Genomic DNA, 16,979 nt, shown 5'->3' on the forward strand with positions numbered 1-16,979 from the left:
TTTACACAGAGTATAAAAAAAGGTATTAAAATGTATTTCTGTGACTTAAGCCCTGTGCAGCCTGCTTGGTATGGGGCATTCAGCACTTCACACAATTTTGAATTTCCCCTTTCCACTTTTAAGATAGACCTTTGATGTTGCTTTGACATCATGACTTTTCATGCTTTGATTTTCTGCATTGTTTTTTAAACTCATATTTTCTTTTTTTTTTTTTTGCAAACTTTCACTTAGCTTGTTCCGATACAATTGAAACAAACATCTAGTTTAAAAGAGAAAGTGGAGGATGAGATGACAGAAACAAAGATTTGGGAAATGTACCACATAACTATCTCAGGGGAGTGATTTTAAAAAACATTTTTTAATCCCCATGGTCCCTCTGCACTGTTAACACCTCAAAAAAAGAATAGTATACCTGCATATTTCAAAAAGAATGATTATCCTACTAGAAGAGAAAAATAATCTTTTTATTTGAGCAGGTTAAGGAGGAAAGAAGCACTACGGCTTTGCTATGAAAGCATAGCAACTTATATGAAAATATTCAATCGTACTTGGACCAAGGACCTCACTAGATATGTCCACCTAGCCTGTCAATGAACCAGTGATAACTACTCTTTGAGTATGGTTTTTCAACCCATTGTACATGTACCTTATAGTAATTTAATCTAGAGCAAACTAGGTGAATGCAGTCTAGTTACTACCCACATGAGAGTACTAAACGAATGCTTTGAAGTCACTACAGATCAAAACATGTTAAGAGGACCCCTTATTTAAGGTTAATTTATTTCATTTCAGTGAGAGCTTTTGGGGAGGAAGGGTTGCTATCCTAGCACCGAGATACAGATCTCAGCCTTGCTCTGGCCACTTGTACCTTTCTGGCAAAGTGGCCATTAAACTAGCTTAACCAGCACCAGCCTCTGAAGATTTCTATGGCACAACCCTGTCCCACTTCATAACGGACATAGCTGAGGAAAAGTGGGTGTGGCCAGAGTGCCCTTGTAGTTTGGTGATCGCTTGTTACTGTAATGGCTCCTTGGGTTTGTTGGCAGCCAGGATGCTGCTCTTAATTGTGGTAGGGACCAAAATTTGCAGTCAGGTTGTGTACCAGTCACCGCTCATCTAGGCCCAATAACTGGGCCTCAGTGTGTAAATAATATGGTGATTGGTGCTGTATAAATACTGAAAACAGATAACATACTATGACTTTTGCAGGTAATTAATGAGCTTTGTTGCATTTTTAGGAATATGCGGGAAGGGGAAGAGCTGTCATTGATATCCAACGGGCAGAGACAGATAATGCCATTGTGATACATCTCTTTTTAGGGGGACATGGTGGATGAGGTAACATCTTTTATTGGGCCAACTTCTGTTGGTGAGAGAGACAAGTTTTTGAACTTACAAAGACCTCTTCTTCAGGTCGACCTTGTCTCTCTCAAATCCTGGGACAAACATGGCTACAACACTACATACATCTCTTTTTAAGCATTCCCTTATTTTTTATTTTTGTATCGTGGTAGGGCATAAATGCCCAGTCAGATAGGGGCCCCAGTATGGTAGGTGATGTGGTTCCTGGTCCTGATGAGTTTACAATCTACTTTGATAAAAGATGAAACAAGTAAAGGTAAGAAACATAAGGGGAAAAAAAAGGAGGAGCAAGGATGAGGGTAACCGTAATAAGATGAAGTAGTTACACATACAACTTGATTTGTAATTATTTGAAAGTTTTTCCACCTTTGTACTCTCTTAGCGTGGTTAACTTTGTTGTGCTGCTAACAAAATCTTATTGTCTACGTTTTATTTATTTCTGAAAGTGGTAATGGGATGACTTTTGTCTCAATGATTTTTCTGAGAATAACTCTGGGGTTCCTTTATACAAGGTTACTTTCCAACCAAACCTGTCCTGCATCTCATCCATGCAAATTCTGATTTTCAGAACTGCTGGCAAACGGGGGTTGGGGGAAGGAGGTAATGTGGCCTTCAGAGTTGATAGCAAAGTGTATTGCCAACCACAACATTCATTCTTCAATACTAGGTAACAACTAATATTGCAACAGTTGCCATTGCATTATTTCTAAATATTCTGAAAAGTGACTGTGTGTAGTGGCATTGTTGTGTTGCATATTATCTTTCAGTTACTACACATTAAATTGGATTAGTTTAAAAGTAAAGTGATAGACTTTTTATTGGCCCTGCAAACCGAGGGTCATTCTGTATACTTTCAGCATAATGCACTGATTCTGCTATCAGAATTTACATTGGAGGTTAATAAAAATAAGACATTTAGCAATCACTGTAGTTAGATTACTATGATATTTAAGGTATTAAGTAAGTATTAGGAGTACCATAAATACCACGGTGTAATAGTACAGTGGTGTGCTAAATGTCAATTTTAATGCTATCCACTGTAGATAACAATTCTGAGGCTATGTGAGCCAGTAAAGAATCCAGCTCACTGTATTGGCTCTGCAGTCATACAGAGGTAAAAGAGAGTTAAAATAACAATTTTGTCATAAAAGTAAATAATTGACTTAGAATATGCACATGGATCAGTCTGTTATGTAAGAGGTGTTCCTCCATAGTCATTTTTCTGACAATCTGGGCTTACCAAAGTTACTTATTTGCCAGCAAAGGGAGGAGAAACACTAGAAAGTGATATGAGATAATCCCTCCACTTGGAAGAGTGTGTGCTCCCTATACAACACTCATCTCTGGCAGTACAGGAATCTGGTACTGAGTTCTGGTCCCAAACTTGGATTTCCTGTTGTCATTAGAACCTTTTAGTTTATTTTGTTTTGACAATTAGTACATGAGATAGGAGAGTTATCATTGGGAAAGCATAATAATGAGTGTTACATTCCGGGCTGCAGTCCAGACCCGTGAGGGGTGGTGTCAATGCCTGTCCTGCAACTTTGAGTGCCTCACAATTTTTTGCTGATGTAGCTCCCAACTTGGGCCACTCACAAACAGCCTACCAGCATGAAGGTGACATCCTGAGTGTCTGTGTATAGCTGCAGCCCTGGTCCAGCAGTTCCGATCCCAGCAGCCTGCCAGCAACACACCAGTCACACTCTGGCTTCTACCAGCCTTCCTTAAAATTTGCAGCGTGACCCCAACACGCTCTCAGTCCCGAATTTTCCCAAAAGCGTGTGTTTTGCACTAGCCAGTCCTCTCATGGACAATTCAGATATTAAAGATCCTTTGCCTCTGTAAAGGGTCAATATTCAATGGTTTGCTTCTTTATCTGGAGTTACCAAACAATTCAGCTTAATCACAGCACTGCATTGGTATAGATTAAAAAATAGAGCAAGTTTATTAACAAAAGAAAATAAGATTTTAAGTGAATTCCAGTGTCAAGGTATTAGTCAGAAATGATTACAAGAGAAATAAAAATATAACACTTTCTAGTATCTTAAAACTTAACAAGCTAGACTTGGTTCAAGGTAAAATCCTTACCACGTTTCCAGCAACATGTCTGACAGAATTCTCAGGTCAGAATGTCCCCCCAAAGTCAAAGGGCTGGTTCCTTTGTTGTCTTAGGTACGAGAGAGAGAGTCAGTGCTGGGGGCTTCTGCCCCTTTCTTTTATAGTCTAGTTAACCTTTGAAGTGCATTCTTCTGAGGGTTACCCCTGAAAGGAAAGTTTATGCAAACAGTAAAGAAAGCAACATGGAGTCTGGTGGTGGTAGTATTCTTTCTTCTCACCTGTGTTTGCTGAAACACAAATTTGCTTTATCTCCTGCCATCTCTTCTCCCTGCCATGTCAAGGACCCTGTTTACTATTTATAAGTGAATTGAGTTAAACCCATATTTCTTCTGCAAGATGCTTCTGCCTTGGCAGGGCTGTGTGGTTTGGAACATGTGCTAAGAACATGATACAGGGGGATTTCATAACTTTACATATAATGTTGCTACATCCATTTCACCACGATATTGACCAGCAAGTTATTAGTTTTCAGTGATACCTCAAAAGGCATATTTTGTACAAAAAGTATTACTATAGTGTGTAGGGTGTAAATACAGTGATGCTTTCCATCACAATGAGTATTTATCATTATTTTAAAATAATACAAGTGTGATGGGTTGGACTCCCCTTCTGGGTGCCACCTGGTATACTGGGATTTCACTGAGCCTCCCCTGCTCAATCAGCCTGGGTTCCCGCTCCCTGCTTTGCTGAATTAGGCTCTCCGGCCTCTTGCAGCACACACACACATAGGTAGGGCCACAACCTGCTACAGACACAGACTGAAGTCAACTCTGTGTGAGAGGACTCTCCCAGCACTCGCGTGCACACCCCTTTTTGGGAGATAAACCCAAAATAATACTGTCTTGTGCTGTATAGGAAAATCTGCACAGCGCAAGCTCATAAAAATCTGCCCACTTCCTCAATGTGAAAAGAGATGTGCACACTTCTTGCCTCCCCGTTTAGAAATTGCATAAACTGGGTTTTATTATAAACAAGAAATAAGTTTATTAATTACCAAAGGTGGATTTTAAGTGAATGTAAGAGATAACAGACAGAACAAAGCAGATTACAAAGCAAATGAAACCAAACGCCCAAACTAAGCTAGTTTCACTAAAGAAATTGGTTACAAATAGTATTTCTCACCCAAGATATTGTTGCAGGCAGATTACAGAAAGTCTTGAAAGGCAGCTGTACTGATCTTCCTCTTGAGACCTCAGATATTATTACTCACAAGCTAGATATCCTTTCAGCTTGTATTCAGCCCTTCTCTCCTTAGTTCACTTATTCCTTCCATGGTATATTTCAGTGTCTCTTTGGGTGGGGAGGCAGAGGAGAACCCTGATGATGTCATTCCACTGCCTTTTATAGCTCTTGTGTAAGGCAGGAACCCTTTGTCTTCCAGTGGAAAACCCCGGCATTCCAAAAGGGGATGAGAGGTATCCAGTACCAGGTGACTCAGAACCATGTCTCTGCAGGGCTGTGGCAGCCATTGCTCTTAAGCTGTCTCCAGCATCCACAGGAAGACTAAGCTCTTTCGCAGTCCATTGTCTCTGCTAATGGCCCATTAGCCCTGTCCGGCTTTTCCATTGTTGTACCTGAAGGGCTGGTTGGGGGTGACACCCAAAGTAACACTTTTGAAATACTGATACAGAATTAATACTCCTAACTTCAGATACAGAAATGATACAGGCATACAAATTGGATAATCACATTCAGTAAATCAAAACCTTTCCAGTGATATCTCACATGAGCCATACTGCATAAAGTATGTCTCAGTTATGTCATATTCATATCATAAGCATATTTTCATAAAGAATATGGAGTGAAACATCACCAGTAGGTTATTATACTGTAGCGTAGGTGAAGAACATAACAAACTCCAAAGCAGAAGAGGCAATAGCTTTAATTTCCTAATGTGGGAGTGACTAACATCATAAAAATTCTTCAGTTTCTGCTGTGAGTTAAAAGAAAATCATGCCCTCCTTACTGGGTTTGTTTTGTAAATTGAGATCAATGAAATTCTTCCAACAGCTTGAAATCAATCATAAAATAGCATATAATTTATGACCTGTATTGTAAATTATAGTTTGTTTGAGATTAATTGGTGAGGTTTCCATGCACTGGGATGCATTTCCTTGTAACACATCTTCAGATAATGCTTGTGGATCCATTTCTAATGCATCTCAGAGTGATCTGTTTTTCATGTCCACAGCTGCCTACATTTGATCTTATGCAAATAATGCAATCAAGCAAATGGAAAACAAGATGTTGTACTAGAGGGCCTTGACAAACAGTGGCCTTATAGTTTTAGAGGCCCCACCATTTACATTTATGTTTGTACCTTCAGTTGTTTGAATCCACTGATCCATTATCAAACACTTGAATTGGTTGATTATAGTATTGCCAAATAAGATGGTGCAAGTAATTTTGCCAGGTTTGAGTTTAATTTTAAGTTTGTTGCTTTCCAAGTCCGAACTACTACGAATTCAGCCCAGACTTTTCTCCTGGTTTCTATCCATTCCATGCTTTTTCATTTTGGGCTGATCCAGAGCCTGGTGAAGTCAGTGAAAAACTTTCCATTGACTTCAATAGGCTTTGTGTCAGGCCCTTAATTTTCTTCTTCTGCTGCTTTCTTTCCATATTTTTTACCATTCTCTTCCTTACTTTTTGATGTTTTTTTCCTTTGCCCTCTCTATGGGCAAAATCCTGAGTTCCTTAATTAATCACTGAGCCAGTGAGAAAGAATGAGTGAAAATCTAAGGACACTAAACTTTCTAAACTACTACATGCTTCAAGGGGCCACAGCAATGGTTCCCTCACCCCACCTAGCAATATTGTTAACCTATCCAACTATACTCTCAGCCCAGCAGAAGCAGCTGTTCTATCTCGGGGCCTCTCCTTCTGCCCCTCCACCCCCACGAACATGATACAGTTCTGTGGTGACCTAGAATCCTATTTTCGACGTCTCCGTCTCAAGGAATATTTCCAAAATACCTCTGAACAACATACTAATCCACAGAGGTCTCCCTGCCAACACTACAGAAAGAGGGATTCTAGATGGACTCCTCCTGAAGGTCGAAACAGCAGACTGGACTTCTACATAGAGTGCTTCCGCCGACGTGCACGGGCTGAAATTGTGGAAAAGCAGCATCACTTGCCCCATAACCTCAGCCATGCGGAACGCAATGCCATCCACAGCCTCAGAAACAACTCTGACATCATAATCAAAAAGGCTGACAAAGGAGGTGCTGTTGTCATCATGAATAGGTCGGAATATGAACAAGAGGCTGCTCGGCAGCTCTCCAACACGAGTTTCTACAAGCCATTACCCTATGATCCCACTGAGAGTTACCAAAAGCAACATAGAATCATAGAATCATAGAATATAAGGGTTGGAAGGGACCCCAGAAGGTCATCTAGTCCAACCGCCTGCTCGAAGCAGGACCAATTCTCAACTACAGCATTTGCTCAAGAAACTTCCTGAAAAAGCACAAGATCAAATCCGCACAGACACACCCCTGGAACCCCGACCTGGGATATTCTATCTACTACCCAAGATCCATAAACCTGGAAATCCTGGGCGCCCCATCATCTCAGGCATTGGCACCCTGACAGCAGGATTGTCTGGCTATGTAGACTCCCTCCTCAGGCCCTACGCTACCAGCACTCCCAGCTACCTTCGAGACACCACTGACTTCCTGAGGAAACTTCAATCCATCGGTGATCTTCCTGATAACACCATCCTGGCTACTATGGATGTAGAAGCCCTCTACACCAACATTCCACACAAAGATGGACTACAAGCCATCAAGAACACTATCCCCGATAATGTCACGGCTAACCTGGTGGCTGAACTTTGTGACTTTGTCCTTACCCATAACTATTTCACATTTGGGGACAATGTATACCTTCAGATCAGCGGCACTGCTATGGGTACCCGCATGGCCCCACAGTATGCCAACATTTTTATGGCTGATTTAGAACAACGCTTCCTCAGCTCTCGTCCCCTAAAGCCCCTACTCTACTTGCGCTATATTGATGACATCTTCATCATCTGGACCCATGGAAAAGAAGCCCTTGAGGAATTCCACCATGATTTCAACAATTTCCATCCCACCACCAACCTCAGCCTGGTCCAGTCCACACAAGAGATCCACTTCCTGGACACTACAGTGCTAATAAACAATGGCCACATAAACACCACCCTATACCGGAAACCTACTGACCGCTATTCCTACCTGCATGCCTCCAGCTTTCACCCTGACCACACCACACGATCCATCGTCTACAGCCAAGCTCTGCGATACAACCGCATTTGCTCCAACCCCTCAGACAGAGACAAACACCTACAAGATCTCTGTCAAGCTTTCTTACAACTACAATACCCACCTGCAGAAGTAAAGAAACAGATTGATAGAGCCAGAAGAGTTCCCAGAAGTTACCTACTACAGGACAGGCCTAACAAAGAAAATAACAGAACGCCACTAGCGGTCACCTTCAGCCCCCAACTAAAACCCCTCCAACGCATTATTAAGGATCTACAACCTATCCTAAAGGATGACCCAACACTCTCACAAGTCTTGGGAGACAGGCCAGTCCTTGCCTACAGACAGCCCCGCAACCTGAAGCAAATACTCACCAACAACCACATACCACACAACAGAACCACTAACCCAGGAACTTATCCTTGCAACAAAGCCCGTTGCCAATTGTGCCCACATATCTATTCAGGGGACACCATCACAGGGCCTAATAACATCAGCCACACTATCAGAGGCTCGTTCACCTGCACATCCACCAATGTGATATATGCCATCATGTGCCAGCAATGCCCCTCTGCCATGTACATTGGTCAAACTGGACAGTCTCTACGTAAAAGAATAAATGGACACAAATCAGATGTCAAGAATTATAACATTCATAAACCAGTCGGAGAACACTTCAATCTCTCTGGTCACGCAATCACAGACATGAAGGTCGCTATCTTAAAACAAAAAAACTTCAAATCCAGACTCCAGCGAGAAACTGCTGAATTGGAATTCATTTGCAAATTGGATACTATTAATTTAGGCTTAAATAGAGACTGGGAGTGGCTAAGTCATTATGCAAGGTAGCCTGTTTCCTTTTGTTTTTTCCTACCCCCCCCCCCCAGATGTTCTGGTTTAACTTGGATTTAAACTTGGAGAGTGGTCAGTTTAGATGAGCTATTACCAGCAGGAGAGTGAGTTTGTGTGTGTATGGGGGTGGGGGGGATGTGAGAAAACCTGGATCTTTGCAGGAAATAGCCCAACTTGATTATGTAAAGAGTTGTCACTTTGGATGGGCTAGCACCAGCAGGAGAGTGAATTTGTGTGGGGGGGTGGAGGGTGAGAAAACCTGGATTTGTGCTGGAAATGGCCCACCTGTTGATCACTTTAGATAAGCTATTACCAGCAGGACAGTGGGGTGGGAGGAGGTATTGTTTCATATTCTCTGTGTGTATATAAAGTCTGCTGCAGTTTCCACGGTATACATCTGATGAAGTGAGCTGTAGCTCACGAAAGCTCATGCTCAAATAAATTCGTTAGTCTCTAAGGTGCCACAAGTACTCCTTTTCTTTTTGAAAATCTAGTGGGGACCTCACAGCTGGGCTGTAGTTGCATGTGTCTTTCTCTATATTCATCTACCTCGCTTCTTATTGAATCTTTCCCCTCTTAGCTCCTTTTCCATCCCCCACGACACTGTTTCTTTCCTTTCCTGCTATTTCACCCTTTCCTCACCTCTTCTCTTTCTGCTTCTCTTTTTTTACTACATCTGTTTCAGGCACTCTGATACTTATGGTGATAGAGGGCCCATATAGGTTTCTAAGGGCATGTCTTCCCTAGCAACGTTAAAGTGCTGCCGCGGCAGCTTTAACATGGCTGTGTAGTCGCAGCAGCAGTCCTGGGAGAGAGCTCTCCCAGCACTCTAAAAAAAACTACCTCCACGAGGGGAGTAGCTCCCAGCACTGGTGCATTGTCTACACTGCCACTTTACAGCGCTGAAACTTGCAGCGCTCAGAGGGGTGTTTTTTCACACCCCTGAGCAAGAAAGTTGCAGTGCTGTAAAGTGGCAGTGTGGACAAGGCCTTAGGTAGGTAGACAGATGCGCCTTTCTTCTCCCAATCTCTTAATTCTTTCACAAGTACCTCCTTCTTCAAACCTGAATGGGCACTTTTGGGAACCTCATATCCCAGGAGTGTCTATTTAACTTAGGAAGAAGAGATGACCAGATGTATTCATGCAGTAGAACATTTCTGTACAAGTGTTTATTTTTAATGATCAAACTTCCCTTTTGTATTTTAGATGCTTCTTCCATTCTGCAACCCTTACTCATACAATTTGTCTCATGAACATTAATTAGTATGAATGGACTATTTGCATGAGTAAAGGTTACAGGACTACTTCAACAGAAAGCATAAGCAAGAAGGTAAATGCATGTATGTTGCAGGATGGTGGTAGAATGTGCATTTGGACATTTAAAAGCACACTGGCCCAGTTTACTGACTCGGTTAGACCTCAGCGAAACCAATATTCCCATTGTTATTACTGCTGGCTGTGTGCTTCACAGTATCTGTGAGAATAAGGGGGAGACGTTTATGGTGGGGTGGGAGGCTGAGGCAAATCGCCTGGCAACTGATTACGCACAGCCAGACACCAGGGTGGTTAGAAGAGCACAGCAGGGCGCACTGTGCATCAGAGAAGCTTTGAAAACCAGTTTCATGACTGGCCAGGCTACGGTGTGAAAGTTCTGTTTATTTCTCCTTGATGAAAACCCACCCCTTGGTTCACTCCACTTCCCTGTAAGCCAACCGCCCCGCCCTCTCCTCCCCTCTTCGATCACCGCTTGCAGAGGCAATAAGGTCATTGTTGTTTCAAATTCATGCATTCTTTATTAATTCGTCACACAAATGGGGTAGCCCGGGAGGGGTTGAGGAGGAGGGAAGCACCGGGTGGGGTGGTGGAGGCGGGGAGGATGGAAGGACAAGGCCACACTGCACTTCAAAACTTATTGAATGCCAGCTTTCTGTTGCTTGGGCAGTCCTCTGGGGTGGAGTGGTTGGGTGCCTAGAGACCCCCGCACCACCTTTTTGGGTGTCTGGGTGAGGAGGCTATGGAATTTGGGGAGGAGGGCAGTTGGTTACACAGGGGCTGCAGCAGCAGTCTGTGCTCCTGCTGCCTTTCCTGCACCTCAACCATACGCCAGAGCATATGAGTTTGATGCTCGAGTAGCCTCAGCATTGCATCCTCCCTCCTCTCCTCTCGCTCGTCCCTCCTCTCCTCTCGCTCGTCCCTCCTCTCCTCAGGTTCATTTTGGGCTTTCCTGGACTCTGACATTGTCTCCCTCCACGCATTGTGCCGGGCTCTTTCAGCGTGGGAGGTCTGCATGAGCTCAGAGAACATTTCATCGCAAGTGCGTTTTTTTCAGTTTCTAATCTTTGATAGCCTCTGGGATGGAGATGATATGTGGAGCGATGAAACATTTGCAGCTGCGGGAGGGAAAAAAGGGAGATTAGTCTTTAAAAAGAGACATTTTAGAGAACAATGGGTAGACTCTTTCACGGTGAACCAAGCTGTGAACATGACAAAGCACGTGTGCTGTCTTTATAAGGTCGCATTTTGCCTCTTATATCGAGGGCCTACTGGTATGGTGTGAGAGATCACACATGCAGGGCCGGCAGGCAACAGAATTCGGCTTGCAGGCAGATGTGGAAAGCCACAGTCTTTTGGCTTCTTTAACCTTCCTAACATGTGGGAATGGTTTCAAACAGCAGCACTCTCATTTCACATACAAAGCACCCATTGGGTTGGCCTTAAAATAGGTTCGTCATTTAAATGGAGGGGCTGCAGTTTTCGGGTTAACGTGCAGCACAAAACCAACTAAGCCTCCACCCCCCCCAATTCTCTGGGATGATTGCTTCACCCCTCCCCCCACCGCATGGCTAACAGCGGGGATGATTTCTGTTCAGCCACAGGCAAACAGCCCAGCAGGAACGGCCACCTCTGAATGTCCCCTTAATAAAATTCCCCTATTTCAACCAGGTGACCATGAATGATATCACTCTTCTGAGGATAACACAGAGAGATAAAGAACTTGTTGCTTGAATGCCAGCAAACACCGGGATCATATGCTTCCATGCTTTGTTATGCAATGATTCCAGACTACGTGCTGCTAGCCTGCCATGGTAAAGAGTCCTACCATGGAGGACAGAATAAGGCTGCCCTCTCCAGAAACCTTTTGCAAAGGCTTTGGGAGTACATCCAGGAGAGCTTCACTGAGATGTCCCTGGAGGATTTCCGCTCCATCCCCAGACACATTAACAGGCTTTTCCAGTAGGTGTACTGGCCACAAATGCATCCCAAGTCTTCAGAGCAAATTAATCATTAAACACGCTTGCTTTTAAAACGTGTATTCTATTTACAAACGTACACTCACCAGAGGTCCCTTCTCGTCCTTCTAGGTCCGGGAGCCTGCCTTTGGTGGGTTGGGAGGGTACTAGATCCGGGGTGAACAACAGTTCCTGGCTGTTGGGGAAAACGGTTTCTCCGCTTGCTTGCTTGCTGTGCTTCAACCTCCTCCTCCGCCTCATCTTCCTTGTCCCCAAAATCCACATCCCTGTTGCGTGAGAGTCAATTGACGGAGTCCACGCATAGGGCTGGGGTAATTGTAGGGGCACCCCTAGAATGGCATGCAGCTCATCATAGAAGCGGCATGTCTGGGGCTCTGACCTGGAGCGGCTGTGTGCCTCTCTGGTTCTTTGGTAGGCTTGCCTGAGCTCCTTAAGTTTCACATGGCACTGCTGCGGTTCCCTGTTATAGGTCCCTGTCCTTCATGCCCTTGGAGATTTTTTTTGAATATTTTGGCATTTCGTCTTTTTGAACAGAGTTCTGATAGCACGGATTCGTCTCCCCGTACAGCGATCAGATCCAGTACCTCCCGTTCCGTCCATGCTGGAGCTTTTTTGCGATTCTGGGACTGCATGGTCACCTCTGCTGATCAGCTCGCCATGCTAGCCAAACAGGAAATTAAATTCAAAAGTTTGCGGGCCTTTTCTTGTCTACCTGGCCAGTGCATCTGAGTTGAGCGTGCAGTCCAGCGCAGTCACAATGGAGCACTCTGGGATAGCTCCCGGAGGCCAATACTGTCGAATTGCGTCCACACTACCCCAAATTGGACCCAGCAGGGTCGATTTCAGCGCTAATGCACTTGTCGGGGAGGAGTACAGAAACCGGTTTTAAGAGCCCTTAAAGTCGGAAAAAATGGCTTCGTAGCGTGGACGGGTGCAGGGCTAAACCGATCTAACGCTGCTAAATCCGACCTAAACTCGAAGTGTAGACCAGGGCTGAGACATACCCCAGGCACTTCCCTGCAGTCCCGACCCTTATTTGTGTTGCTTCTGTAATGATAGCAGCAGGAAATATGGAAATAAGGGAAGCATGGGCTCATGATGGTGATCCAGCTAGTGTAGTATGTGAAGTTTACTTTCTCTGCTTACTGAGCCAGTCTGAGAGCCTGCTCTGGCAATTCTCTCTCACTCAGTTAAACACTGCTTAACCCCGGAAGAATCAGCCCCATTATTTTGATTAAACATGTTACAAAGTTACACACATTGTTTGATGATTTTTTCCTTCAGCTGTGAATTTTTTTTTTTAACTCACGCTTTGCCCTGTGCTTAGTGGGAATCATATCTACTTAACTGATGGGTTTCAGTTTGCAATAAAAACACAGGATTTCATTCTCCTCTTATTTACATTGATGTAAGTCAGGAACAATTCCAGTGCAGCCAGTGAAATTACATTAGTATAAAACTGGAGTTAGAGGAAAGAGAGGTCCACAGCATTCTGTTTCTGAAGTATTTTTTATTGTTTTTTTACTTAGCTTGCGTGTGCAAATATATACAAAATAATAATAGTTTAATGTTTATTCTATGTTACACGTTTAATTCACTCCAGGAATACTTGTATTTGTTACGTCTTGCATGCAGAAAATTCAGAAATGTTCAGGGATGTTAAAAAATATGCATTAACACTAGAAATGATTTTTATATGGTTTATGCTATTCCCAAAGTCTCAATTTTGCACCCTTCATTGAAGGATTTTCTGACTAAAACAAACAATTATTAATGTAAAAAATATAAATACAATTTCAGCAAATTATCTTTTTAGAATTGTTGAATGTTCTTTTAACAGAGCTTTCCTGGTCAAACAGTGAATTGTCAGTAAAGCCAGTTGTCTTACAATAGCCAGATGTGTAAAACTGAAATACCTTTATAACATTTAATTAGCAAGGAAGCTAAGTTTTCTCCAGGAGAGTTTCTGAAGCAGTTAAAATCTACCTTAGAGCTAACTTTAGCAACTGTTTTGGTGTTATACTAATCAGAATGGTTTTAGTTGGAAAAAGTACATGTTATAGATATGCATTGTTCATGAAGCTGAGGGGAAATATGCAATGTGTAGAGCCTATGCCAGTTTGTAAATTAATGATGGCCACAACAATGCTTTTCTTGAGTTCATTTCACATACAGTGAAATGTTGTGTAGGATGAATCATCATATTTATTGATACTTAACATTGATGTGATGGATAACAGTTTCTTGGAATAATCCTGCTGTATCAAGCAGCCCATGTCTGTATGTGTCTGAAATACATATAATGAATTTGATGTGATTTAATCATCTCAGAAATATCAGTTTGCTTTGCTTTGTATTGGTGCTGAATATTCCAGTGTAGTTAGTGGCTATATTGTGCAATGGGGCCATCAAAGGCAAACTGAGTTCTACAGTCATGTTATTAGTCAGGATTTGCAATGGCCTGCCATTCAGAACAAACAAATACCAAATCTGAGACATTTAGGAATGGAAGATTTCCCCCATGCCCATCTTTTTTGCATTCAATACATTATTAAGCTAAATAGAAACAAGATTTTAAAAAGTACAGTCTAAAGTAAATTCCTATTTCCCTTTTTCATAGATTTAGCAGTTTTTACGCCACACCAGTTCTTGCTCACTGCATGCACGCTTGTTGGCTGTACAAACAGTTCCCAGGTCACCTTGTGTACAGCACAGCTGCCACCAGCTCACGTAGATGCCCCAGTCCTGACTGCTTTGGATTCCAGAACGATATATGTACAGTAAGTACAGATTTTCTCTTTCCTGACAGCACAATGGTGTATCCGTTTATGCAAGAATCCCAGTGAGTTCAATCAGGGAAAGGGTTTGTGACATAAAATTAAATTTATTATGATTAAATGCACAGAAGTGATTAGTTTAGTGGTTCTGTGAACCTTTGATTATCACTTGCCAACTTAATTTCCATTTTGTCTTTACGCAATCAGGATAACCTACATATGGGCATAGCCGCAGTGCAAACTTCAGTGCAGGAAAAATGTGCTGGTGATATGACGGTTTTGTAGCTCTTACATTACATGTGTTGTTGTAATCATTTATCTATTGAGTACAAATATTGCATTAAAGAAGTCTTTAAAAAAAGTACTTGCTCTCTCAGACAGATACATAGAAGACAGCTTTAATGTGTGGCTTGATCATTTTCAGTACTTTTAAATTGATTTCATTTTACAGTTGTACAAATATATGTTCAAACTCATTTAAAAAAACTCCACATTTCAATTATAATGTGAAGCATGATTGAATTTAATGGTGTGTTGCTTTTATTTCCAGATGGAAAGAACCAGTAGAAGTAAATGGAATTCTGAACTGCTATATATTGTATATGGCCAGCAATGAGCAGAATTTTACAAATTGGAACATAATCTATAACAACACAGATATTTTTTTGGATTACACTATCCGGCAGCTTTTCCCGGGTAGTGAATACCTCATAAAGCTAGCTGTAAGTTTTAAAGACCTTCAATGGGAGAGAAAAATGGTGAAATTCACTCTGTTTATTGTTAACATCTCATATGCATGAATATCTCACTTGGCTATGTTATTTAACCTCTTTATTTGTTTTAATCTAAAGTCAGTCAGAAAGAGGAAAAATAACAAATGCTCAACATCAGCAATGATCTTGCATCGAATACAGGGCTATAAGGAATTTATTTCATTTGTTTAATGAACAGGTTTTGTCTAAAATATTGTAGATAATTATTAAAGGGAAGATCAAAAGCAACTAAGAGATTTAGGAGCACAAGTCCCATTGACTTTCAAGAGCAGAATATTTGAAATTGGCCACCTAAAGCTTCGCATCTGTTCAGATCTTGCTCCAGGAGAGTCTTACCTTTCACCATAAAGCCTCATAAACAAAGGAGTGTGTTCAGGTGACACATAAATAGTTTGTGCAGAAAAAAATAGAAGCTTTTTTTTGTTTGATTTTTAAGTCTTTTAAAAGACCTTGATATTTTCATTGTCGTTTTTGTTCAGTAGTTTCTTTTGTTTTTTGACGAAATAGAACACTTTAGGTTCAATAGCACAACTGAAAACATCTGAATATAAACATGAGATTGTCCCTATTTGTTTTAAACACATTCTTCATTTTATAGCAATACTATATAAGGATATTTGCTTTGATAAATGCCATAGAAAAATATTCTGCTCTTGATTATGAATAAATTTACATTTATGTAGACTCTGTGTATGCATTCATTTTACTTAACATGCTTTGAATGTTCTAAATAGTATACCACAAAGAAAATAAACTACCTTCAAGAAACAAGGAATTGACTCAAACCTGAAAAACCAAGGACATTCAATTTAATTAAGGCTTAGAAACCATTTTGGATTGAACTGTTTTGTGACTAGGCATTCTAGCCCAGTAAATTTTTTGGCATGTAGAAACATACCGTCCAAAATCTAAACAAAATTAGCGTGTCATGCAGTTTTTTTTTTTACCTGATTAACATTAATGGTTAGTTTAGAGTTAATTTACATACATGACACACGTTTTATAGAAGCCCAATTATCATTTTTATGTTCTCTCTTTAAGTACTCCCCATGAAGGTCTCTTGTACGGCCATGTCATAAATATAAAGGGAAGGGTAAACCCCTTTGAAATCCCTCCTGGCCAGGGGAAAGCTCCTCTCACCTGTAAAGGGTTAAGAAGCTAAAGGTATATTTATGACAGGCCAAGTTGTCTTTCTGGCCAAGAAATATGGCTGACTTTGAAGCTCATCAGTTCCATTCCTGTGCTAGCCAAGGTGTTGTGTGTATGTATGTGAGAGAGACATGTTGGCTCAGTACAGGGGTAACTGGGTGAAATGTAATGGCATGTGATATGCAGGCAATCACACTAGATGGCCTTAATGAATCTGTGAATGAAGTCAGAAGCTCCATTCTGTTCAACTGATGGAGTATGCTGCCTCCCTAATGGACTTGATCCCTTTGTATATGGAAACACAGAACTGGTTTGGAATCCACACTTAAGGCTCAGACCTACATAGTGCTGTCTGTTCTTGTGAGGTGCTTAGCACTCTCATCTCCAAGTGATTCTGTGGGAGTTGATGGTACTTGGCACCTCAGAAGAATGCTCAGCACCTGGCTTTAGAAC

The 16,979-nt window shown here is 41.8% G+C and overlaps 1 protein-coding gene across 1 annotated transcript in view; it reads left to right on the top strand.

Annotated features, from left to right (window-relative positions):
• The window catches only part of USH2A (usherin), a 580,026-nt gene that overhangs the window by 304,737 nt on the left and 258,310 nt on the right, over window positions 1-16,979 (top strand). The window contains exons 32-33 of the mRNA XM_048843172.2: window positions 14,448-14,607; window positions 15,155-15,326. Coding sequence (XP_048699129.2) covers window positions 14,448-14,607; window positions 15,155-15,326 — 332 coding nt within the window. The remainder of the gene's footprint in view (window positions 1-14,447; window positions 14,608-15,154; window positions 15,327-16,979) is intronic.

The sequence above is a fragment of the Caretta caretta genome, chromosome 3 (assembly GCF_965140235.1).
Source record: "Caretta caretta isolate rCarCar2 chromosome 3, rCarCar1.hap1, whole genome shotgun sequence".
NCBI lineage: Eukaryota > Metazoa > Chordata > Testudines > Cheloniidae > Caretta > Caretta caretta.